The sequence below is a fragment of the Gadus macrocephalus genome, chromosome 19 (genome assembly GCF_031168955.1).
Source record: "Gadus macrocephalus chromosome 19, ASM3116895v1".
NCBI lineage: Eukaryota > Metazoa > Chordata > Actinopteri > Gadiformes > Gadidae > Gadus > Gadus macrocephalus.
In genome coordinates, this window is record NC_082400.1 from 2,145,423 (window position 1) to 2,172,526 (window position 27,104).

At 46.6% G+C, this 27,104-nt stretch overlaps 2 protein-coding genes and 1 long non-coding RNA gene across 4 annotated transcripts in view; 1 reads left to right on the plus strand and 2 right to left on the minus strand.

The window, feature by feature from the left end:
- LOC132447981 (progestin and adipoQ receptor family member 3-like) overlaps positions 1 to 7,772 on the plus strand; it is a 26,664-nt gene extending 18,892 nt beyond the window's left edge. The window contains exon 6 of the mRNA XM_060039044.1: positions 5,395 to 7,772. Within this exon, the coding sequence (XP_059895027.1) occupies positions 5,395 to 5,540 (146 nt within the window). The 3' untranslated portion in view covers positions 5,541 to 7,772. The remainder of the gene's footprint in view (positions 1 to 5,394) is intronic.
- Positions 2,545 to 3,246, minus strand: LOC132447824 (uncharacterized). Its single transcript, XR_009523218.1, has 2 exons — positions 2,986 to 3,246; positions 2,545 to 2,722 (listed from the first exon to the last, which is right to left on the minus strand). It is a non-coding gene; the product is annotated as an uncharacterized LOC132447824 (long non-coding RNA).
- The window catches only part of slc26a1 (solute carrier family 26 member 1), a 25,988-nt gene continuing 6,367 nt past the window's right edge, over positions 7,484 to 27,104 (minus strand). For both annotated transcript variants that reach the window (XM_060039043.1, XM_060039042.1), the window contains exons 2-8: positions 25,412 to 25,886; positions 24,865 to 25,053; positions 17,651 to 17,897; positions 17,129 to 17,360; positions 16,684 to 16,867; positions 11,020 to 11,307; positions 7,484 to 10,580 (exon numbers count right to left, since the gene is read on the minus strand). In XM_060039043.1, the coding sequence (XP_059895026.1) occupies positions 9,993 to 10,580; positions 11,020 to 11,307; positions 16,684 to 16,867; positions 17,129 to 17,360; positions 17,651 to 17,897; positions 24,865 to 25,053; positions 25,412 to 25,810 (2,127 nt within the window). In that variant the 5' untranslated portion in view covers positions 25,811 to 25,886 and the 3' untranslated portion in view covers positions 7,484 to 9,992. The remainder of the gene's footprint in view (positions 10,581 to 11,019; positions 11,308 to 16,683; positions 16,868 to 17,128; positions 17,361 to 17,650; positions 17,898 to 24,864; positions 25,054 to 25,411; positions 25,887 to 27,104) is intronic.

Genomic DNA, 27,104 nt, shown 5'->3' on the forward strand with positions numbered 1-27,104 from the left:
GGCCCCATCTCAACGTGGTGTCCAACCACGATGGCAGAACGCACCGCTCTTGCCAACACGCATAGCGGTCGGAGAGAGGGCGAGCCGACAGCTGAGGAAGACCGTCCACGAATAACCCGTATTCCTCTGCCCCTACCGCCTCCACACTGCGTGTGAACCAAGGGGGGCTTCCCATGAAAGGGAGGAGGCTCAGCGAGCGTAGGAGACGTACCAGAACTAGCAGCTGTAAAAACAACGATCTGTCTAGACGTCGCGCTCGTGCCCGCTGAACAGGGAGCGAGCCGTCCGGCCGCAGCACCTGTGCGCATGCGCTGTCCGCAGGCTGTAGCCACAACGCGCGGACCCATCTCCTCACCTATAATGTGGGGAACCAGGAGACCGGTACTAGCGGCCGTATCCACGGGCTCGTGCAACGAGTCTCTAATCCGTCCACGAGGCTCCAAGGGACGCCGCTTCTTAGAAGCAGGTGAACCTGAGGCCATGTGAACACGCCGTCCGACCGCCACCCTACAGCCACCGGGCTGAGAGGGGGAAAGTGGCAAAATGGAGGAGCGCACCACAAGCGTAGGACGCAGGTGGCCTGAGGAATATCGCTCTCTAGGTACCATGTACTGCCGTTCGGCCGAACGGTCTTTACTTTTTTCTTTAATAGGGAAAGAAAAAGTAGGAGCAAGCGTCCGGAACTTCCCGGTCCGTGGCGCTGCTGCTCTCCCCGTGCGCGGCGGCTGCAGCTGCTGCTGCACCGGGGCTGGAGTCGGAGGCGGCCCCCTGGAACGCTGGGACCGGCCTAGACCCCGCTTCCTCCCAGCCTGCTGGCGGGAGGAGCCCGTGAGAATCGCCCCGAACCGGGAACGATTCTCACGGACTGACTGCTGGTGCGCGAGCACCTCAGAGGACCAAATAGGCCATCCGGCGCTAGTGGACCCTGGACGAGGCTGGCCCGCTCTCGTTCCGGCACCGCAGTGTGGGAGAGCCATATGACCCTTTGAATCATGGTAGCCCACGCCATATGCTGGCCGGCCGAAACGGCTATCGGCTGGCATAGCTGGAGGATGGCGCTTGAAAAGCGGGAAATCACCAGCCATCTCGCAGCTTCCTCCGGGCCGTAGGCCTCCCTGTCAGCCGACAAGGAGACCATGGCAGAGGAGAGCAGGGCGATGTTGTTGACCGCCACCGCGGATTGAGAGGCACAAACGAACACCCTGTCCGTTAGGCCGACTATCTGCTTCTGGAGGCGGTCGGGGGGCAGCGGCTTTTCGTTAGGGAGCCATCCGGCGCCCGGACAGAGAAGCGCTGCCAGGGGAGGCTCCAGGCGAGGGATCCCCCTCGCCTGAGTTTCGGCCCACCCCTCCACGTTGGTGAAATCCGTGTAGGATCTTACCGGAGCCTTCAGGGTCGAAGGGTCCTCACCTGCAGCAATAAACAAGTGCTGCAAAGGCGGGAACAAGGGGCACTGGGTAACCCGCCGGGAAAAAGATGGGGTACGAAAGCACTCGCCCTGCATATCGTCAGATACGGGGGCGAGAGGCGGGGCCGGCATGGGAATCCCTTTGATGGCCGCCGCCTCACCCATGATCTCCCGGAAGAGATCGGTCATCCGGCGCGGACCCTCGTGTTGTATGACGGTGGCGGTTGTAACCCGAGAGTGGGAAAAACCGGACGCCGAGTCGCCGAAGACGTCGTCCAGGGAGGCGTCGATGATGCCATCGTCGACGTCAGGGCCGGCCCTGAACAGGTCGATGGCGTCAGCCAGTTCCACCGCAGGGGAAAAGAAGAGATGCCTGGAGAGCATCCCCTCTTCAGGCAGCTCCCGGCAGGCGACACAGGAGACGGGGGCTGCCATAGCAGCCGTGGCGTGGTCGGCGCCGAGGCACCGAAAGCACGCCAAGTGCCCGTCACCCGGTGCCAGGGAGGCGGGACAGGAGGCGCATAGGAGTCCTGAAAAGGACCTAGCTCCAGGAGCTCCCTCAGGTGGCCCTGAAAAGGGCCGTTTGTCCTTCTCATCTTCTTAATAGTAGTTCTCAATTTCTCGCTGATAAGCACAAGTGCTGAAAGAAAAGGGAGGATGAGCGACGGTATACACCGCGTTATATAGACACGATACCGTGGGAAATGTGGGCGTTGCCCACGCTGTTAGGTGCATAGTTTGAATTTTCAGCGTGCGCACGGGACAAGCCCATAAGGCGAAGCCTAGATGGCGTAGCCTACATGAAATAGAACTGTATTTCGCTACGATACTTGATTAGGAACATCAACGAACACCACTAACCACTTAGGGTTGAACGAACGTTTAGGGTTGTTTTAAGGACATGTTTTGCATGCCCAAAGCCAGCCATTCTGAAGCAGGCAGGGGCGAATCGAAATGCGCCAAATACCTGAGGCAGGTCCAATAGTAAACTTTTCGGTGTGTCAACCACTATATTTCATCCTAGACAAACCACAAAGGGAGCTCAATGTGCTAAATACCGGAATTGTCCTTTAAACATGCGTTGATCCCGTGAACACACAACTTTCTTCTTTTTAATTTTTTTTGCCGATCCGCGGATAACTTGCGTCCTGAACGTGAGGGTTGATCCGTACAGTTAACCCGTGAACCGTTGCACCAATAGTCTCTAGTGTAACCCTGTATGATATATAAACCAGGTGATAGTCTCTAGTGTAACCCTGTATTAGGGCTGGGCGATTCTTTTGGTTTAAACGATTAATTTGCATTTTTACTTTGCTACGGTTTGTGAAATGGCAGAACCGAAAAATCGCGATTTATTCTTTTTTCTTTTCTTGAAAACAGGTTTGGGGGATAACATTTGAACTGTGGGACGTCATTACACAAAATTTCGCGGGGTTGGTCAGTCTTGCGTGCTGAACGTAGTGACGAAATTTGACATGAAAACCTTCCGTGGTTTTCGAGGAAATCGCTGTGTTTCAATCGTCCCGTGTTTCAATCGACCCGGATCTCCCCTACCATAAAAAAATGTCCACGAACACAGATGAAGAACTCATTCATAAAAAGGGTGCTACTTCAGTTGTATGGAAGTGGTTCGGGTACAAGCAGTCAGACATAGAACAAACTGTTCCATGTAAGGTTTGTAGAAAGTCGATCGCATTTTACAAGATTTTCAAGGAAGTACTACAAGATCATTCTTTTTCAGTTTGATATAAAAAAATCTTTGCACAATAATGACAGCCAAGTGGTGCTGATTTTTTTTTTTTATCCTCGAACAACTGATTCGTTCACATAGGCCTAGATTACTTAGTAATCTCATTTATTAGGGGTCCAAGCCAACAGGTTGGAACCCTATTGTTTTTGTAGTGTTTATTATACTTACCTCCCTCAAAGTGGTACCACAGCCCAAACCGTAAATGGTGCAGACACGCCAATTGCATGACTAGATCCAGATCTGAGGTTGGAACCCTATTGTTTTTGTGGTGTTTATTATACTTACCTCCCTCAAAGTGGTACCACAGCCCAAACCGTAAATGGTGCAGACACGCCAATTGCATGACTAGATCCAGATCTGAGGTTGGAACCCTATTGTTTTTGTAGTGTTTATTATACTTACCTCCCTCAAAGTGGTACCACAGCCCAAACCGTAAATGGTGCAGACACGCCAATTGCATGACTAGATCCAGATCTGAGCGGACTACGCAGACCACAAAATCCAGACACGCCGGTCACTAGGTGGCGCTATACCAAGGAAAGACACGTTTGGGGCTATAACTCCTAACCAAACCTCCGACAGTCAAAAACGTTATACCCACAGATTCACTGGAGTCTGCTGCATCTTTTGGCATAGGCCACGGCCATTTGCGTCTGTAATTTCTTTTCAATCGCGAAAACCGCTAAACTGCCTTTTCCCTACTCCTCCCACATTTCTTTACCAATTGACACCAAACTTTGCACAAGACATCTTCAGACGCACACGAAAAGAAATCGTTAAAAACTATTTTGACTCGACCGTCGATGACGAAACGGTAGCGTTTTGAATATTTGTTTATTAGCTACGTTAAACAGGAGACGTACCAGAACTAGCAGCTGTAAAAACAACGAGCTGTCTAGACGTTGTGCCCGCTGAACAGGGAGCGAGCCGTCCGGCCGCAGCACCTGTGCGCATGCGCTGTCCGGAGGCTGTAGCCACAGCGCGCGGCCCCATCTCCTCACCTATAATGTGGGGAACCAGGAGACCGGTACAAGCGGCCGTATCCACGGGCTCGTGCAACGAGTCTCTGATCCGTCCACGAGGCTCCAAGGGACGCCGCTTCTTAGAAGCAGGTGAACCTGAGGCCATGTGAACACGCCGTCCGACCGCCACCCTACAGCCACCGGGCTGAGAGGGGGAAAGTGGCAACATGGAGGAGCGCACCACAAGCGTAGGACGCAGGTGGCCTGAGGAATATCGCTCTCTAGGTACCATGTACTGCCGTTCGGCCGAACGGTCTTTACTTTTTTCTTTAATAGGGAAAGAAAAAGTAGGAGCAAGCGTCCGGAACTTCAAAATTAGACATCGGATCGAGTTTAAATTTTACACACATGTTGGTGCTAACCTTAATGTTGTTCGATAAAAAAATCGGTAAAATTCGCCATTAGGGGCCGCAATAAACGAGGAAATTGTATATCTTCTACAAAATTTCGCCATTAGGGGCCGCCATAAACGAGGGAATTGTTCATCTCCTAACTGGCCAAAGGAATCTTCTGAAAACGCGTTTGGGGATATAACTTCCGCACCGAACCTCTCACAGTCAAAACCTTTATCCACAGGTTCACGGTAGCGTTTTGAACACATGCTTCGCGTTCTGCCGGCGAAATGCACATTTCTTGGACCCCTGCATAACTGCTTGCAGTTCTAGTTTTTATTGTTAATAAAGAAAATATGTATTTAAATTTTGCCTTGGTCTTTTTAATTTGTTTAGAGAAAAACAGAAAAAAAATCGAGGTTTAAATCGTAAATTGTCCATTAGTTAGAAAAAAATTTTGATTTTATTTTTTGGCCAAATCGCCCAGCCCTACCCTGTATGTCCTCTAAACCAGGTGATAGTTTCTAGTGTATCCCTGCATGATATCTAAGCAGGTGATAGTCTCTAATGTAACCCGGTATGTTCTCTAAACCAAGTGAGTCTCTAGTGTAACCAGTATGTTCTCTAAACTAGGTGATAGTCTCGAGTGTAACCCGGTATGGTCTCTAGTGTGACCAGGTGATGGTCTCTAGTGTGACCAGGTGATGATGGTCACTAGTGTAACCCGGTATGGTCTCTAGTGTGACCAGGTGATGGTCTCTAGTGTGACCAGGTGATGGTCTCTAGTGTGACCAGGTGATGGTCTCTAGTGTGACCAGGTGATGGTCACTAGTGTAACCCGGTATGGTCTCTAGTGTAACCCGGTACTCTGTGTGTCCCTAGGCCAGATGAACTACGTGGGGGCCAGCCATCAGGTGTGGCATGTCCTGGTGGTCCTCATGTTCTACTGGTGGCACCAGACGGCCGTCTACATCATGCGTTTCAGACACAGCCAGCCGTGCCCGGGCCGTGGACACTCCACCCACTAGTCCGCCGCCAAGGGACTTTAACACAGGAGGCGGCTGGCAGCGGTGAGCTAGCATACAGGAAGTGGCCCAACAACATCCAAAACTTTATAGCGGGGGGCAGCAGATTGGCTGCTAATGGTTTGCAGCGGTAACAACTCCCACCGCAGGTTCCTGTGTTGAGTTTTGGTGAAGGTGAGGGCTACTAAGGGTTAACGGCTAACTGCCTTTTAAGTGTTTCGGAGAACAGTGGGGGCCGTCCACCCAGTGGTGGGTTTCTGAACTGCTGGTAGCGCTTGGTAGACATTGGCTCTTAAGGGCTCCTCAGTTTACCACGGGGCGTGTGAGGCCTTTGGTATGTCGCTACCTTATAGTGACATCCCAAGAGCGTGTGTCATAGTGGGTGCAGTCCACAGGATTGGCTGGTCTGGCATCTTTCCATGGGAACCGCCAACTTGTTATGTCACGATAGCGTGGGTTTGTAAAGGTCCCGTGGCGTGGTAAAATAAGGGCCCTTTAGACATTAACATGATTCTTTATTCTGGGACCCTTGAGCCCATACTATAACTATAAGAGGTTCTACTAGCATGGTTGTGAGGAGTGTAGTACATGTATATAGGGTATATATCCACATCATAACCTCTATTACCTGACCAACAACTCAAGGACAGTTATCTAATCCCGAGAGAGGGGTCTGCTTGAATATTTATGGTTATGAAGGCCCCTGTTAACCAAAACAACTCACCACCCTTTTTCTAGTTTTTAGAGAAGCAGCCACAGTTGTATTCTATTGATCATTCGATCAGAGCAATCAAACAATGAAATGATTATCTAGGCATGAATTATTGAAGTCCCTGTGTGTGATTTTGAGTATACTGAATGCTTACACTGTGTGAACAATGTTTTGTTTTGGATTTGTTTTGGGTCAAAACGACGTCACAAAACTAGAATGTTTTTAAGACTCTCAGTGAACTGCCCATTCCAGATGTTAAATACGCCTTATTTTTTCTTTTACACATATCTGTTTTAATTTTTCACCATGTTTGGTGTTGATTAGCCGTTTCAAAATCCCCTTTAATGATATCACATACGAGCGTCCCCCCCCAGTTGGTACGGTCCACTGTGTAGGTACAGTCCACTGTGATGGTATGGTCAACTGTGTTGGTACAGTCCACTGTATCGGCTCTCCACTGTACAGCTTGGGGTGGGCTCCCATTTGTGATGTCACCATGTGTGCGATTTCTAATTGGCGCTTATTGGCTCATCAACATGAAGCCTGGTGGTGAAACAGGATCCCTTTACCCGGTCACAGGTCAGCGATCACGAGCCAAGGAGGAACAAAGTGTTGAACAAGCTAAACTTTTACTCTGAGTTAGACTGGGATCGAGATCCCGGTGTTTTATTGCCGTTACTTGAAATGTTGTGTTTTATTTCTGTCTGTGTCGTACAGGCATCCTGCTGGAGTAATGTTACGGGGGTGGGGAGGGTGTGTTGTGTTCTCTGTTCAGGGGGGGGATTTTATGGTTGGGTTCATGTGACTCCAGATCTTTTCTGTTTTAATGGTGCAATGTTATTTCTACATGCATTACTATTATTGTAAAATGTGCATTTGTTTATTCCTGTATCAGGTTTGCCTTGTCCACATTATGTTTCAGCCGTTTAGAGTGAATTAATGAGTGGCTTTTTGAATCTGTCTTGCACATGCTGGTGTTGAATAATGAAATGTGGGCTTAATGGTTTCAGCCATTTTCCCAAAGAGCCATTGAGAACAAGTGAATGCTTTCCTTACTGTGAGACGCTGAGGTCCGGAGGCCTGTGACCATGCCCGTTTGTATTATTTAAATGAGCGATGTGAATGGGCCCAGCAGGTTATCGGAGAATGTGGTTATCTTCTGGTGCCAAGAAGCAACGGTTTATTAAGTGTTACCTTTTAATGATTGTTTATTTTAAACATTGCCTTGAGATGCTGTGTGTGTGTGTGTGTGTGTGTGTGTGTGTGTGTGTGTGTGTGTGTGTGTGTGTGTGTGTGTGTGTGTGTGTGTGTGTGTGTGTGTGTGTGTGTGTGTGTGTGTGTGTGTGTGTGTGTGTGTGTCCTTGCTTTGAGCACACACAACCAGTGTTTGATTTTCCACATGATTATCACGTGTTATATTTGTTTTGTTTAGTTGCGCTGTAAACTATATTTTAATATTTGGATTGATTGAATAAAAAAATGAAAATCTGTAAAGCAACTTTTGTTTGTAAAGTTGCAGGGTATTTCCAGAGTGTACTTGGCCCAGCTGTGATGCGTTACCAGATTGGGTGCTTTCCACCGTTTAGACCCTTGTGGTCCTGGGTCTCTTGCAGGGCATAGCCAGAGTGATGGGCCTTCAGGCCCAAAGACCATCCAGTTCTGATACTGTAATGTGGAAGAGATGTACCGTTTCTCTATCCACTAGGGCCATTCACTTCATTAGTGAAACTATACAATCACTCATTCACATACATAGTCGTTTACACATGTGTTCAATGTGTCCCACAAATTCAATATTTCACAACCATTCTTGCATTCACTCATTATTTCCCAAATGGAGGACAGTCATTACCTTTAAAAGGATATTCCATAATATCTGTAAAGTGGTATTTGACTGTCTTAACTAGATTAAACTGGTTTAATTCCAAGTTCCTCATTGTGTGTCCAGGAGGGGGTTTTGCTGGGATAGCGTTAGCTCTGTTAGCCCCTTCCATTGACCTGCAGAGTTCCAGTGGCCTAACAGCGGTTCATGTCAGGGGAATACCCTTTAAATTACTTCAAAAGACTTCCAATGTTTTTTTAATAGCTTCTTATTCAAAACTAGTGCCGGTAGCAACACGACAAGACTGTAGTTTGTCAGTGAACACAGATAATACAGCGCTGTTTTCGCTGCTGTGATTTATTGGATTACCTGTGATGTTGGCATGCTTAATGCTTCACATGTTTGTAGGTTGATTTTTACAAAAGGAGGGGAAAAGACAGCGATAATTGTTTAATACAAACAACCAATTTATTTGGTTTTGATTTTTTTTACAAATTGTGTTTGCTACAATAGATATCACAGTATTGGGACAATTTTGAACAATTATATTCTCAACTACGAATCAAATAAAAGCAATTGGACAAACTTGTCAACACATTTAGAGGATAAAAGTACATATCTCGTACTTGGTGACGGTCAACTTAGTTGCAATCTTGGTTACCATCTTGGTGCTAAAGCTGAGTTGTGCTCCTGAAGGCTGAATCCCCCCCACCCAGATAGCAATAACGGCCAAGCTTGGGTTTTCATCAACCAAGCTCATTAGCTCTCTATTGATTTCATTCAAGATTTTCTCATGAACCATTTCAAATACAATATATTGGGGAGAAAAGCTATTTGGGGGAATTGCAACAATTTATAAAAAAATCTAATTAAATATCATTGAATATGAAATTGTCTGAGTACAACATGGCTCTTGGCCATCTATTCTTCAAGTATCAGTGTTAAGGCTACATGGGTCTGATTTTACATAAGACCACAAAAAAGCACAAACTGACATGAACAGGAGTGCACCCTATAGCATTACAAATGTTCCTACTAAATATTTTAACTTCATCAATCCGCTTATCCGGGGTCGGGTAGCGGGGGCAGCAGCTCAAGCAGTAAGTAAGACCAAGTTAAAATAAATACATGAATAAAGAAAACAACCGAAAGTGAGGAAATTTAAAGCTGCACGCTAACGGAATGTTGAGTAATCCATTGGTACCATACATTGAACCAACCAAATTTATTAATTGAATAATAAATTCTTCCCTTAATAAGGCAGAAGAGGGTTAAAAGGGTAATATGTCCATGAAAACACAAGAAAATTCGTTAATGGATTATTGAAGTTCGGATGCTTCAGACCAAACAAGGATAAAAGTGATTAAACACGTTTCTCATTAATCACAAAATGAATCTTCATTGCCGTTTTGGCACTGCTTTAGATGGCTTCCCTTTATAGTCTTTGTATCAGAAAAAGGATCATGTTGGGGTTTCAGGAAACTCCTGGAGTTCTTAAACTAATTCTTGTGAGGAATGTAAGACTTTCTAACGCTGACAAAGCTTGTCGTTTCAGAGTAAACAAGCATCCGTTTTTCCTTTCCATTGATCCCGGAGCCTGTGAGGTGCTTCAGGGTCCCCAGAGGCAACGGCCAAGCACATTTGTTACGTGTGGCCGTACGGCTGCGTGATATGTAAATGTCTGGTGACGTGTGAGCGGATCAAAGAATCTCACTTCCTGTTATGATACACCTATGTATCCTTGCTTCCCAAGCCGAATGAGCAGCCGATTAACTTACTTGTCGAGCGTTTGACAAATGGAAAAGCGTACAATGGAGGTAGAGGAAAAACAATGGTAGATTCAATGCAAGATGAATCGCGGTCATCTGCAGCCCTTGCTTTTCTTCTTCTTCTCCTCTTCTGAACGCTCCTTCCATGTCATCTATACCTGTGAGTCGCCGGCTGTGTGGCCCTCAGCTGCCGCCCTGCTCCTGGCGGAGAGCACTGCAGCGTGGACGGTGTAGAAAAGCCGGAGGCCCATGTCTCGGTCCTTCTCCCCGAAGAAGGCCCCCCGGTGCAGGGCGTCGATGACGGGGGTGTTGCAGCCGGCCAACAGCACGGCCACCCCCAGCTCACCGTAGTCCTTCACCAACCCCGCAAAGGCACCCATCCCGGCCGAGTCGATGAAGGGGATGGCAGAACAGTCCAGAACGATGGTGTGGAACTCCAGTTCCCTCCGGACCAGTCCCACGCAGAGCTTGCCGTTCTTGTGGTTCTCTGAGTCCTCCCCTGCCTGCTTGGCAGCCAGGCGTTTGGTGGCCTTCTTGTCTCTCTTCCTCCTGCTGGTCATCTCCAGGAAGGGGTCCACCCCCACGGTCTCGTACAGCGTCCGGAGGAAGCTGTCCTTGTTGGCGTAGTAGAGCGGCGCCTGGAAGCGGAAGACCCGGACTCCAGCTGGTGCGGCCAGGTTCTCATACTCGTCCAGGTCCTCATAAAGCTCTGAGTCCTCGGAGCGACCCAGCAGAGAGACCTCAAGGGACAGGAGAGACAGAGCGCTTTGTGAACCATCAACCACGTACTGAATACATACAGTACACACCACGGATGGGAAGCTTGTTTAACTCGGGACCCAAAAGACAACTCCAATGTGCCTCTTGGACCGCTGAACAGTACAGAACAATCAGAAAACTGGAAACACACTTTGGGTGTTCATGTTGCATTCGCTACAGGGCTTCTGTGTATTGCCAGGACAAGACCCACCTCTTAGTGGATGGCCACGCATTTTGAGTACCGACCCTCATTTAACAAATGGTATACAGTATATACACATACAAATTGCATCATTCTTACATTTCCTGAAGTTAGGAAGGGAGGGAGAGAAAGAAAGGGAGGGGGGAAGTAAGGGGGGAGGGATGGATGAAAGGATGCATAGGTGACGGAGACAAAGAAAGAAACCCCCCCAAACCTACCTTGGGGTTCTGCGTGACGAAGATGACACAGACCATGGAGAAGACCACCCCCACCACCAGGCCGATCTCCACACTGATGAGCACCGTGGCTGCCATGGCAACCAGCCAGACCACGGCGTCGGCCCTGCTCACGCGCCACTTGGCGGGAACGTCGCGAAACTTCCGCAGTGCCCCCCGTAGGCTGACAATGATGATGCAGGCAAGGACACACTTCTGGAGGGAGTAGAAGTACGGAGCGAAGAAGAGGAGCACCAGGAGGACCACCAGGGCACTGATCAGACTGGAGACCTGAGGACCAGCAGTATTAAAGGTTATACCATGGCACTGACCACACCTGAGGACCAGCAGTATTAAGGGTTATACAAGGGCACTGACCACACCTGAGGACCCACAGTATTGGAGGTTATACCAGGGCACTGACCACACCTGAGGACCCACAGTTTATGGGAGGTTATACCAAGTCACCGACCAGACTGGGCACCTTAGGACCAGCAGTCTTAGAGTTTATACCAGGGCACTGACCAGACCTGAGGACCCACAGTATTAGAGGTTATACCATGGCTGGACACCTGAGGACCAGCGGTAATAGAGGTTATAACAGGGCACTGACCAGACAGGAGACCTGAGGACCAACAGCAGCTGTAAATTCTAACATAATAAGATCATATTTATCTCTGGAAATCGGGGCATCACACCAAAAGGTAGCTGTAGGAGTCATTTCTCATTTTACCACATATTCATTAGCAAGTGGGCCAAGCAGGATGAAATCATATGATATCGCAACTCATCCAGCGGAAAGATCATAGCTGACTCGGTTCTCTGCTGTCGCCTTCAAGGGAGAGTTTGAGAACAAATAATGACCAACTTGCCAGTTGACATTGGTCCAACTTTGGACCGATAGAAGTGAAGAGAGGTCACGGTCTTGTTAAGAGATATGGAGTTATCTTTCCATGTATCAATACCAGGGCAATGGAGGTAGCCTACTGCTTGGACAATGTTTCAACCCCTTTAGATGTTTCTTGTTTTGCGGAGGTCAAGTTATACATCTGAGATCAGACAATGGTTCATTGGAGCTGAAAGGGTAATTAGAGAAGCCCTTTAAAACGTTGACCACTACAAGATACAGTGCTTTAGTGCAGAGTGGAATGGAGTGGAGCTTTAATCCCCCTGCTGGACCATATAGGACAGTGAACCCCAATTAGCGGCCCGCGAGAGCCAAATGTCCGGCCCGCGCGGACCCAGTGCATAGAGTGGCGAAGTCGCGCCCCTTCCGGTAGGGCTCATGGGACCTATGAGATCGAAAAATATGAATGGTGTCAATGGAGAGAAAATAATTATTTTCTGGTCCCGGTCTTTATATGCCCTGGATTACACATATGTTGTTTGTGGATTTAAAGGATAATTTTTCATGCAAAGAGTTCGACCGTTTATTGTGCAATTGTTCAGATAAAGGCTGTAGAGAAAACACAACGAGAAAGACTACACGGCTCGTATGTGACGTCACGCTCCCTGCGACTGGCGTGGAGAAGACCGACAATCTTCCCATCGGCATAACTGAAACTCTGCACGTGCCCCGATTTATAATGGTTTTCACCTCTTTCGATGCTTTTATCCTCCCCTTGGAAAAAGCGGTGAAGTGGGGCAGAGAGATCGCCATCTCTGTGCCGAGTTCCAAGGGCGGGTGTGGTGACGCATATCATATGCGTCGAGAGCAGCGAAGAGCTGTAGTTCACAAAGCGGCCTCACATAAAACCTAAAATTATCAAACTTCTTCACGAACATTTTTAGTTTTCTTTGCATGAAAAATTATCATTTAAATCCACAAACAACATATGTGTAATCCAGGGCATATAAAGACATGGGACCAGAAAATAATTATTTTCTCTCCATTGACACCCATTCATATTTTTCGATCTCATAGGTCCCATGAGCCCTACCGGAAGGGGCGTGACTTCGCCACTCTATTCACATGTTATCTCCAAAAAAAAAAAAAAAAAGATTTGCGCGGCCTGCTATATTTTCCCCTCAGCCCACACCATCCACTTGACCGTTGACGTTACTGCGTGCATACGTAATGACGTGCATCGTGCGTTTTCAACTTCACTAGCGTCACACGCCAGAGAGTAGCCGCCGCATGCTGTCACTTTCCCGCTATCCATCTGTCATCCCAGGGTATTACAACTTTGTCAAAAATCAACGGATTGAAAATTGATGAAAGAAACATGTCATTTGCCAAGAAAAGGAAGGTCAACCAGGAGAACCGCCAGTTTAAAACTGAATGGACCGATAAGTATTGCTTTTCTTTACCGGACCATGCCAACGCAAAGCCGACATGCTTAATATGCAAGCAGACCGTGGCTGTCATTAAATCTGACAACCTGACACTTTAACTGTTTGCATGCTGCCAGCTTTAATGGAAGTTTCCCAGAAACATCTGAGCAACGCAAACAAAAGATTGCAAGCATGTTGACATCATACAAGCGGTCAGTTTTAACCATATGTGGCAATATGTGGTTTGTTGTCATGGTGACTGTCAGCTGTGCGGCAGTCCCAGCCAATCACGGTGGGAGACTATCTATAAAGGCGGGCGTAGAGCACCTGTCGGCCTCTTGCTTGCCGTAGGCTGGGTCACGTTGCGCCTGGGCGTCCATTTCCGCTTCCGTGCGGTGACGGGTGAGCTGCCGGTCACGGCTGCATCTCTCGCATGTTGCCCATCCAGTACTAATTTTAGTTATTGTTTTGTAAAGGCTCTTGCTTGCCGGAGGCTGGGTCACGTAGCTCCTGTGCGTCTATTTCCGCTTCTGTGCAGTGATAGGTGAGCTGCCGGTCACGGCTGCATCTCTCTTATACGTTGCCTTTCCAGTGCTAATTTTAGTTATTGTGTTGTAAAGGGCTCACTTGGATGTTGCTGCTGGCTGCGCGCTGCTCATCGATACATAGCCGATGCCGCCTACTGAACTGTCGCTTTTGGATAGCGTCCCGTTCCCTGCTCCACGCCACGTTGGCCGGGACTGCCCGATTGGGTGGCCGACAGTAGCGGCGCAGCGGCGGCCAATCCACCTATAAAAACCACTGCTGCTTTGCCTCCACGTTATTACCGCCTTGCCAGGGCCAGCTCGGACCCGATCGCTTTGCCATTCATTCGGCTAGCGATAGTTTGTTCCTTTTCCTGTTGTGTCGCTATCTCTTTTGTTTAGTTGGTACAACTACATTCTAAAGTGTGTATGTTATGTTATGTAAGAGTTTTTGCTGACTTCTCCTTGTGTTTACTTATTATAGATTTTGTTTATTTAATTAATTTCTCTTATTATTATTTTGTTTCCATTATGTTTTCTAACTGGTTGCTCTGCGATCCCCCTCAATTCAGGTGCTGAGCCTACGGTGGTGGACTGGTGTCCTGGTCACGGTGTCCCTTTTGTATTGTGTTTGCATTTGGTTTATTTTTCATTTGTTTTACGTGTGGTGTTCCTGGGACCCCCTTTCCTTTGGATGCAGGTGTTCACAGTAGGTCTCAGCACTGATTGGATCTCAGCACCCAATTTCCCTCCTTAGTGAGTAATTCTCTAGTTTTAAGAAAAGACATTTTGTATAAATAAACGTATTTTTGTATGATCGAACTGCCGTCTCTGCCTCATTGCATAACGGACCTCAGTGCCTTTCCTTCATTTGTGCTAGCCCACTTAAAATAAATCTCTGGGTGAAATTCCCAGGGTGGCGTTGTCTGGCAATAATTAATGCTACCGATACTGCCTTAAGAAAAGGGGCATCACTCCATAGCTCGTGCTGCCACACATATGCAAAACGGCATCGGCACAAGAGAGCACAACAGCTGCTTCATTGCATGTTTCCTGACGGCGAGTGGACTGCAGAGGCCAAAAGGCTTGTGCCATCCACAGATTAGGCAGCTTAGTTAATACTCAGGGTATTAAGTTTGTGACAATGTAAGTGGCTGTTACTTTGTTTCCTTTATTTATATGGGTAGATCAAGCAGAGCTGTGGTTGTGGCAAAGAGGGAAGTCATGCACGGGGTGTATGCTCAGATACTCAGGCAAAATAAACAAACTACACGACTGCGCCTGGGTATCTGAGTGTATGTTTTGTGTATGACTTTTTTCTGTGTTGTGATTGCAGCTCTGTTTGATTTATTTACATATGCTTGCTATATAACTGTATATGTTGTTTAGCCTGTAGTTATTTATTTATTATGCTTCATAGAAGCATCCCTCCTGCATTATCGCTAAAACAGTAATTATAATTAAAGCTAAATTTGCACATAAAAATGGCGAATTAGAAAAATGAAACGACATTTCGGCCCTTGGCATGGCATGTTTGACCAAATTTGGCGCTCTGGAAAAACGAATTGGGGAACCCTGATGTAGGAGCATGGGAGCAGATCATTCACCTCATTAGGCGAGTGCTGTGAACCATTCTCATTTGTCTCTGGATGTCGAGTGAATCCATGCATTCTCCGTTAGGCCACTCTTAATGGCCGTCCAATCACAACATTTTCAAATTATACATAAGACTCAGTATCACTCACTTCCAACTACGGAGCATAGTGGAACATTTTACAAACTGTTTGCCGTAGACAGACAAAAACATAGGAGTTAACTTCTGTTTTCAATCCTGGTTATCACAAAAGGACGGATCCGTGAGTCCAATCCACTTCCTTTTGGACTCTTTCGAAGAGCGAGTTTTACATCAAAAGAAGATGAGACAGGTCCAGTATTTGTCCGACCTTCTGGAAGCGTTGGGTGAGATGGTGTCTTCCTCTGCTTTAGGAGAGTCCAAATGGACAGCGCCACAAAGGCACTTCTTGGTAGGTGACAGAGTGGTCTTCATGGACCCCAGTTCTCCATGGAGCCCCTGGCTTGTGGTAAAAGGTAACCAAGACCGATCCTGACAAGAGAGTTCGCTCTGTGCAACTGTCAACCAAGACGGGTTACCTCGGTGTGCCTTAACTCTGTATGATATTGGACGCAGAAGAACTGGTTGAAATGTTCCAGAAACCCCCAAACACAGGAAGATTGAAGATTCACACATGTACACACACCTTTTGGGTCCTTATCTTAAATAGGGTAATTGTAGCTGCACACCAACACAATTATGGGCCCGGTGTAGCAGACATTTAGCACGTTTATTTATAGTTGTAATAAACGGTGTGTAATGTATTTAGAGAATACAACGTGCTGACCACTAGAGGGGGCTATGTATCTGGTTTATAAGGGAACTCTGGTCAGGGGTTCCCTGACCAGAGTTGGACCATATTTGGTGGTAACACATGGTTCTTGCCGTAAGCGTAATCATGGCACAGCATTAACAATAAAATATTAACCAAGTACGGTAACTGCCAAACAGCAATTAATCTGGCTGACTTCACGTGCACGTTGATCTCATCACGGTAAACCCGATAAACAGGATTATTCTTCAACTATGATGTTGTGACGATGTTGGAAAATTAGAATTAGAATAATATTAGTAAGAATAAAATAATAAATATTAAAATAAAAGTCCATTTAAGGATTGCCTTCCTCCACTACATGTATGAACCAGAGACTTCTTTACTTAAATACGAATTACTATAAAATATTAGATTTTCATATAAACAACAATGTCACAACAACAATTAAATCATGAATCTATATTCAGTGCGTGGGGTTATACCTGAGTCTGGCAGCCTGTGGAGTCCTTCACCATGGTCTTGGCCAGGGCAGCGCTGGTGGTGAAGCAGTGGAAGAAGGAGGGGATGATGTTACAGCAGCCGATGGCTAACATCTCCTGGTTGGGACGCACCGTGTAGCCGTTCTTCTTCGCAAACATCTCAGACAGCGACACGGTGAAGGCAAAACTGAAAAAACAACAGACAGGCTTTACTTTCCAACTGAAACCGTGAAATGATCACGCATCCACCAAGATGTTGAACGATGGATAGTTGAGCTTCCTGTTCACCCACTTGGTGGACTGTGCCAACTGGTAATCTGGAGTATAATCTAGGTGGATGCTCCCACTTGTGAGTTCACGAGTGGCTACATTTTACAATAGCTTAAAACAACTTAAATCAACCTGGTGGTAAAATTAGTGACTCTTTCTCTCAGAGCATGCACTATACCTGATGACAGCCATGGGGACAGCATCCAGAGCGACGCGGTGCATCAGGTCCAGAGCGGGCACCGTGGGGGGGATGAACCCTGTGGGGATGTGACCGGACACACTGGAGCCGTAGAGGGCGTTCAGGTTCCCAAAGTGGCTGGCCAGGGTGGCCCCAGCCACCACCACCAGCTCGGTGGGCAGGGGGATCTTCAGGCGACTCTTGTAGCGATCCTGGATCTCCTTTCCTGCCACTAGGAGGATACATTCAAGATATTGTTTCAGATTTTTAAAATAATGGACTTTTATATGGGAATGAGGGTTAAAAGGAGCAGCAGCTAATTAATAACTTTCTTTTGTTTTTAAGGTTAAAAAATATACTGGCAGACTAAAACTATTGGATATCTATAAACTAGCGTAAGTGTTTATGAAATGTATGCCGATACATTTAATGAATCGTGCATGTATATAATTTATATAGTGCATTATATATAAATATATAATGCAATATAACGAGTACATTACGACTAGTAGACCCGCCTACCTAAGACAAAGATGCAGATGGCACTGGTGACTAAGTCACAGAGGTTTGTGTTCTGGATGTTGGCGAAGATGTTGATCCACGTGACCACCACAGTGCCGTAGCCCTGGTGGCGAGGGATCTTCAGGCCCAGGAGGTACTTGGCCTGCACTGTCAGGATGGTGAGGGAGGCACCTGTTGCGAAGCCGTCCAGCATAGGAGCCGACAGGTAGACGGAGACGAAGCCCAGCCGGAACACTGCCATCAAGACCTGGAGAGGAGAGGGAAGGTAGGAGTAGTTAGAATGGAACTCCACCATTAGGACCTAGAGCGGAAACAGAAAGGAGAAGGAAGGTTAGAGGAGCTAGAATTTTAGGCTGCTATCAAGATTCAGAGAAGAAAGGACTGTTAGGCTGGAACACCACCATGGATATCTGTAGAGGAGAGGAAGAACCCGTGTCGTGTCCACCCATATGGTTTTCTAACAACAAACATCTAATTAATAATGCCAGAAACGATCAATAAATAGATACCTTCATATGCTATAGCTGCATAGCCAGCATTAACATCTAATTACTTACCAGTCCAGAAGAAAAGTTGTGAGATCAGCATCAACTTAATTTCTTAACACTCCAACAGCTGTCTCCCGGAGTGGAAAGCAACAATGTAATGTTGCATTGTAAAGTTGATAATTGACGGTTATTAATTTTAAACTGATATTCATACATGCTGCACCTTTTAAAGGCCTGTTCCACTCCAGGTGTCAATGCAGATGTGTGATGATAGTTGGAACCAAGTTAAGAACCGGTAGGCTGATATCACATCCATCCGGATGGACACTCTCACTTATCATGCAGCTCGATGATAGATTACACAATGGCTTCTATTTGCTGGTGAACATTCCCAACCCAGTCGCCAAGAAAAAACGTCAGTGGTGTACGTTTCCATGAACACTGGATACGTAGCATTTCAACGTAAAAAATAGCGTGTTATACCTACAATATCCACGTGTGCCGCTGTGGAGGCGGGTTTCGGGGTTTGGGTTTCACGGCTTTCGCGGCAAATTGTGGACACGATTGTTTAGGGGGGGGGTTGGGAGACTGTTGATGACCGGGGAGGGGGGGGGGGGGAGAGACACGTTTGTTGAGGGGGGACGACGACACACGATTGTAGGGGGGGGGGGGGGACACGTTAGTTGAAGGGGGGGGGGGGGGGGGACACGTTTGTTGAGGGGGGGGGGAGACACGTTTGTAGGGGGGGGCGCGCTCGACAACGAGAGTTGGTTTTTATTGAACGCTCGACAACGAGAGTTGGTTTTTATTGAACGAGACTTCAACACGGAACAGCTGCGCGAAACGATGGTCACGTCACTCTCGGTGACGGTGTCGACAATAATGAACACACGAACAATGTTAATAGAACAACACACAACCACATAACATCCCGAACCCATTAACCCCACTTAATCCTAACAACAAAACAAGTTAACAAAAGCCCCATTTGTCAACTGAGAACCCCAATTCCCAGAATCCCCCGCGGCTCCGGAACACGGCGTAGCTTATATTAATCTTTATTATCTGAATGGGAAATGCAATATTTTAGGACAGATACACCATTAAACGCGTTTCTAATGACATTTCTAGCGAGAAATGTACATTTTCCTTACATAATCTTCAGTCAGTGAATGTGTATGATCTTTATTAATCTTTATTATCTGAATGGGAAATGCAATATTTTAGGACCGATTCACCGTTAAACGTGTTTCCAATAACATTTCTAGCGAGAAATATACTTTTTAATTGCATAATCTTCAGTCAGTGATTGTGTCTGATCTTTAGTTTTATAGTTATTAGGAGTTGATCGGCTCGCTCGCATGTTTCAACGACGTCAGGTTGCTTTCGCTAAACTAGCAGCTCACGTGCTTCCTGCGTTTGTGTTATTAAACTGTTACTTTATGTAACTTTTAATGATATCATCTTGTTAGAAACACGTATATCTGAGATTCAACCCAGTCGCCAAAATCATACCTACGTTGACAGTGTACGTTTCGTGAACACTGGATTACGTCGCATTTCAACATAAAATAGCGTGTTATACACACACACACACGCACGCACATGCACAGACACACACACACAAGCACACACGCACGCACAGACACACAGACACAGACACACACACACACAAAGACATGGTCATCCATTCCTGCAAACTCCAAACACTCTAACACACTCCTACCCTTCCACCCACACACCCCTCCACACACACACACACACACACACACACACACACACACACACACACACACACACACACACACACACACACACACACACGCACACGGTGCATTTCGCTGCTAAAACAACAACAAAAAAATATTCCCTCAAATATTATTACTTTCAAAACGTTGGCCAAAATGGCCAATAATATCTTTTTTTTTTGGGATGCTTCTAGGACATTTTGGGTGGATTTTGAACGGTATGTGGGGGGCACGTTTTTTGCAGGACCTGGCAACCCTGCGCTGTTGCCCGAGATCTGGATCCACCCCGGCGTGGTGCCGTCTCCTTTTGACCTTTTGACCCCAGACTACTGGGGGAATAGCTGAATCAATTCATTAGTCAATCAGAAGCATGTAAATATCTTTCCGGTGGCGTAAGAGGACGAACAAGGTGTCCTTCAACATCTACGCTTCCAGGCGATTGCAACGGTGCCACACATGAGCATATTCGAACATGTTTAATGGTAGTAATTAGCTGTCGAAATTGGAGGCCTTAATCAATACTGAGCAGCTATTGATTTGCTTCCCGATAAAGATTTGTCACAAATGACATGTTATTTAGCATCTACACGTTGAGCTGAGTCCAATGACACCAAGAACGACACTCTAGCTAATGGTAACATGTATTTTACATGGTACACCTAGGTCTAGGACATGATCTCGGTGTAGCAAGAGGCCGAGCTTGATCTCATTGGACTCAGCTTAACGTGTAGATGCTAATTAACATGTAATTTGTCAAAAATCTCCATCGGGAAGCAAATCTATAGCTGGTCATTATTGATAAAGGCCTCCAAAATCGACAGCTAATTACTACCCCGAAACATATTCAAATATGATCATGTGTGGCACTGTTGCAATCGTCTCGAAACGTTGATGTCAAAGGACACCTTGTTTGCTCTGTTGCACCACCGGGAAGATATTTTCATACTTCTAATGGATTGATTCATATTTTTAGGTTCTCGGAGTGAGACTTTAAGTGGCTGCAGCAGAAGTGTTGAGACGAAAGATGATATCAAGAGATTTATAGAATATTCCCATTCACATTATGATTCTTCGTCGTAACATCCGACCAAACATCCTTTACATTCACAGAGCGAAGATTATGAAAGTCCAGGCTCAGCAAGTGCTCCATCTCGTTGCACCTGCACCCAGCGGCTCGCTTGCAAGATTTTGGCCTGAAGTTCATCCCAGACCAACACCCTAGCCATCCAACATGCATATCTGAGAATCAGGCCTCTCTTTAATAATGACAAAAAGTTATGAGAGAAATACACATTAACTTTTTGTTATCTCATAAGCGGCGTGGTGCCGGCTCCTTTTGACCTTTTGACCCCCGACTTCAAAAACGTGGCCACAGGCCAGCTGTGTCTACACACCTTTAGCCACAAATGTACACCTCCATCCCACAAAAAATGGGGACTAGAAACTAACCTCTGTCTTATGTACATTTACTGTACTGTTGGAGGTCACGCCCCTTTGCCGACCTTTTCAAGATAGCTAGGGATGCTAAAATGTTTACACACATTTCCCGGGGCCCCGTGTACGACATATCCGAGATTTGGAGTTCTAGCCCTTAGAGATAAAAAAGTTTTCCCAAATGGAGTGTCATTTGGACAAAGCCCCTCAGAAGTGTAGCCTGCAAGACCTAATGGTTCAGAATGTGGTGGAAAAACAGTTTTTGAGATAGGAAGGTCCTACCGCCCTGAAATTTTAATACCTTATTCTAGGGCCTAACTGGGACCTCCGCACCGAAACTTGGCCCGGTCGGACCCCGAGGGCAGGAAGGGGGGGCCCTTCCTGCCCGAGACTTGGCGCGGTCAGACCCCAAGGGCAGGCCCCCCCTTCCTGCCCTCGGGGTCCGACCGGGCCAAGTTTCGGTGCGGGGGTCCCAGTTAGGCCCTAGAATATGGTATTCAAATTTCAGGGTGGTAGGACCTTCCTATCTCAAAAACTTTTTTTCCACCACATTCTGAACCATTAGGTCTCGCAGGCAACACTTCTGAAGGGGCTTTGTCCAAATGACAGTCCATTTGGGAAAACTTTTTTTCTCTATGGGCTAGAACTACAAATCTTGCATATGTCGTTCTCGGGGCCCCGGGAAATGTGTGTCAACATTTTAGCATCCCTAGCTATCTCGAAAAGGCTGGAAAAGGGGCGTGACCTCCAACGGTACAGTCAATGTACATAAGACAGAGGTTAGTTTCTAGGCCCCATTTTTTGCGGGATGGAGGTGTACATTTGTGGCTTAATGTGTGTAGACACCGCTGGCCTGTGGCCACGTCTTTGAAGTCTGGGGTCAAAAGGTCAAAAGGAGCCGGCACCACGCCGCTTATGAGATAACAAAAAGTGAATCTGTATTTCTCTCATTACATTTTGTCATTATTGAAGAGAGGCCTGATTCTCAGATATGCATATTGGACTGTTAGGGTATAGGTCTGGGAAGAACTTCAGGCCAAAATCTTGCAAGCGAGCCGCTGGGTGCAGGTGCAACGAGATGGAGCACTTGCTGAGCCTGGACTTTCATAATCTTCGCTCTGTGAATGTAAAGGATGTTTGGTCGGATGTTACGACGAAGAATCATAATGTGAATGGGAATATTCTATAAATCTCTTGATATCATCTTTCGTCTCAACACTTCTGCTGCAGCCACTTAAAGTCTCACTCCGAGAACCTTAAAATATGAATCAATCCATTAGAAGTATGAAAATATCTTCCCGGTGGTGCAGCAGAGCAAACAAGGTGTCCTTTGACATCTACGTTTCGAGACGATTGCAACAGTGCCACACATGATCATATTTGAATATGTTTCGGGGTAGTAATTAGCTGTCGATTTTGGAGGCCTTTATCAATAATGACCAGCTATAGATTTGCTTCCCGATGGAGATTTTTGACAAATTACATGTTAATTAGCATCTACACGTTAAGCTGAGTCCAATGAGATCAAGCTCGGCCTCTTGCTACACCGACATCATGTCCTAGACCTAGGTGTACCATGTAAAATACATGTTACCATTAGCTAGAGTGTCGTTCTTGGTGTCATTGGACTCAGCTCAACGTGTAGATGCTAAATAACATGTCATTTGTGACAAATCTTTATCGGGATGCAAATCAATAGCTGCTCAGTATTGATTAAGGCCTCCAATTTCGACAGCTAATTACTACCATTAAACATGTTCGAATATGCTCATGTGTGGCACCGTTGCAATCGCCTGGAAGCGTAGATGTTGAAGGATACCTTGTTTGTCCTCTTACGCCACCGGAAAGATATTTACATGCTTCTGATTGACTAATGAATTGATTCAGCTATTCCCCCAGAAGTCTGGGGTCAAAAGGTCAAAAGGAGACGGCACCACGCCGGGGTGGATCCAGATCTCGGGCAACAGCGCAGGGTTGCCAGGTCCTGCAAAAAACGTGCCCCCCACATACCGTTCAAAATCCACCCAAAATGTCCTAGAAGCATCCCAAAAAAAATGATATTATTGGCCATTTTGGCCAACGTTTTGAAAGTAATAATATTTGAGGGAATATTTTTTTGTTGTGGTTTTAGCAGCGAAATGCACCGTGTGCGTGTGTGTGTGTGTGTGTGCGTGCGTGCGCGTGCGTGTGCGTGTGTGTGTGTGTGTGTGTGTGTGTGTGTGTGTGTGTGTGTGTGTGTGTGTGTGTGTGTGTGTCTGTGCATGTGCGTGCGTGTGTGTGTGTGTATAACACGCTATTTTATGTTGAAATGCGACGTAATCCAGTGTTCACGAAACGTAAACTGTCAACGTAGGTATGATTTTGGCGACTGGGTTGGCTCTCAGATATACGTGTTTCTAACAAGATGATATCATTAAAAGTTACATAAAGTAACAGTTTAATAACAAACGCAGGAAGCACGTGAGCTGCTAGTTTAGCGAAAGCAACCTGACGTCGTTGAAACATGCGAGCGAGCCGATCAACTCCTAATAACTATAAAACTAAAGATCAGACACAATCACTGACTGAAGATTATGCAATTAAAAAGTATATTTCTCGCTAGAAATGTTATTAGAAACACGTTTAACGGTGAATCGGTCCTAAAATATTGCATTTCCCATTCAGATAATAAAGATTAATAAAGATCATACACATTCACTGACTGAAGATTATGTAAGGAAAATGTACATTTCTCGCTAGAAATGTCATTAGAAACGCGTTTAATGGTGTATCTGTCCTAAAATATTGCATTTCCCATTCAGATAATAAAGATTAATATAAGCTACGCCGTGTTCCGGAGCCGCGGGGGATTCTGGGAATTGGGGTTCTCAGTTGACAAATGGGGCTTTTGTTAACTTGTTTTGTTGTTAGGATTAAGTGGGGTTAATGGGTTCGGGATGTTATGTGGTTGTGTGTTGTTCTATTAACATTGTTCGTGTGTTCATTATTGTCGACACCGTCACCGAGAGTGACGTGACCATCGTTTCGCGCAGCTGTTCCGTGTTGAAGTCTCGTTCAATAAAAACCAACTCTCGTTGTCGAGCGTTCAATAAAAACCAACTCTCGTTGTCGAGCGTGCCCCCCCCCCCTACAAACGTGTCTCCCCCCCCCCCTCAACAAACGTGTCGTCGTCGTCCCCCCCCCCCCCCCCTTCAACTAACGTGTCCCCCCCCCCCTACAATCGTGTGTCGTCGTCCCCCCTCAACAAACGTGTCTCTCCCCCCCCCCCCCCTCCCCGTTCATCAACAGTCTCCCCCCCCCCCCCCCCCCCCCCTAAACAATCGTGTCCACAATTTGCCGCGAAAGCCGTGAAACCCAAACCCCGAAACCCGCCTCCACAGCGGCACACGTGGATATTGTAGGTATAACACGCTATTTTTTACGTTGAAATGCTACGTATCCAGTGTTCATGGAAACGTACACCACTGACGTTTTTTCTTGGCGACTGGGTTGACATTCCACATGTGTCCTTTTACATGATACATTTCACTGATCTGTTCATTACCTGGTAGATTCCAGCTAGCAGCGTGAGAGCGGCTGCTATGGCAATAGCATAGCACTCCTTGCTATAAACTACTCCCATCACTTCCACGGTGGCTGCCGAGAGGTTTGAGGCGACACCCGTTCCATTGAAGGACCCTGGGTCTGTCTCGCTGAGGTCAAACCCTGCCTGGAACACCTCTCTGTCCACCACCTGTGAAAAGCACAGCACAAACAATCGATTGATGAGATCATTTGATATAACCTGTTCACTCGTTCGGCAGTGATTGCACAGCTAACCATCCCTGAACGCGGGACCTCTATTCTGGGTTCCTTCTCAAGTTTCCTTCCCCCTGGGTTTGGGGAGGTTCTCCTTTAGGTCCTTTAGGTTTAGAGGACTTAGAGGTGTGCTATAAAGTGGGTCTGTGAAGCCCTTTGAGACTACAACTGAGAATATTATGTGTATTTCTGAACTTCCTTTAATTCAAGATCATTTGACAAATATTATGAAAGATAATCCCGTCTAACGTGTATTAAACTCCCTTAAACCCTGGTATGAAACCTCAGATTACCTGGCCCACCATGAGGCTCATGAGGCTGAAGATGCCCACCGACACGTGTCTGGAGGTCCCCATGAAGAAGTAAATGATGTTGGCAAAGAAGGAGGTGTACAGGCCGTAGATGGGCTGCACCCCGGCCAGGAGGCAGTAGGCGATGGCCTGCGGTACCAGGATGATCCCCACGATGACACCGGACATCAGGTCGCCCCACACGTACTCCTGGAGCTTGTACTTGGGCAGCCAGCTGACAACGGGGAAGAAGCCCAGCAGGGTTGAGCGAGCCCTGGGCATGGAGCACGCCACCTCCTCCTTGACTCTGGACCGGAGGGCCGAGAGCGGGGGTTGGGCTTTGCGAATGCGGCGCTCAAGGAGCTGCGGTGGGTCCGTGAGGGGGAGGTCCTGCGGCTCCATGATGGCCCCTTGGAGAAGGCGATGTGTTGGGGGGAAGATGGAGGTTGGCTGGAGGCCTGGGCGGTCAGCTCTGCTCCTGTGTTGATGCAGAGAGAGGAACCGGAAGAGTTAAAGGCTGGGTGGCCAACTGCCCTCTTTCAGCTCTTGCCCATCACCTCGACTCCAGATCGACCTTGCTAACGACCTCTTTGAACAATTCCAATCTGGCTTTCGCCCCAAATATAGCGCAGAGACAGCCCTGGTTAAGAACCCCAATGACCTCCTCTGTCAGCTGACATTGGTTTACTCTCAATCCTCATCCTCCATTCTCCATCATATCCACATACTGGATTATATTAAAGAATTCAAAAACTCTCAAAACCCTTTTCTTACACAGTTTTCTCAGATTAGCTTCATAAACTGTGTCTTATTTTAAATTACGATATTGATTGTTGAGCTCTGTCGCTTATTGCATGCCTTACTGTTGATTTAGTGTTGTTGTCTACTGCTGCTTGGTTGTTTATTAAATGTTTTATTTTGTACATACTACTGTATGTTTAATTGTTTACACTGAACAGATAGAGACAAGATACCACAAAGCAGACATAGACAAGCTCGAAGGGAGCAGATAGAGACAAGCTACCAGTGAGAAGATAGAGACAAGATACCACTGAACAGATAGAGACAAGATAACACAGAGCAGATGTAGGAAAGATCAGCCCTCAATAATAACATGAAATAACATTATCAATAACTTTAACCGTAATCATAGATGCAATAATGCCTCAGACAGGGTATGGGCTTTTTGGATATTTCTCACACCCAAAACACACACACACACACACACACACACACACACACACACACACACACACACACACACACACACACACACACACACACACAACCACACACACACACACACACACACACACACACACACACACACACACACACACACACACTCACAAGCACACGCATACGCACACACAAACACAAGAGAATACATATTTTAAGCAATACAAAATGCGTGCAAGCCTAACTGCATGACAACCTGCCTCATGCTTTGTCTGCCATTTATGTCATGCTTATTGTGTCTAAGTATTGGGTGGGTTGGAAATGCATGGATGTGTGCTGTTGTCTTTTTTCTGTTGACATTTGTTTTTGGCCCTAACTCTTTCCTGCAAGAGGCTTGGCCCTCGGCCCAGTCGCCATTGTAAATCAAAATTGTTTGTAATGCCATGCCTGGTCAAATAAAAATCACATTCCATTATATTTAAAGCTTTCCTTTACATAGCTTAAGACATTTCCACTA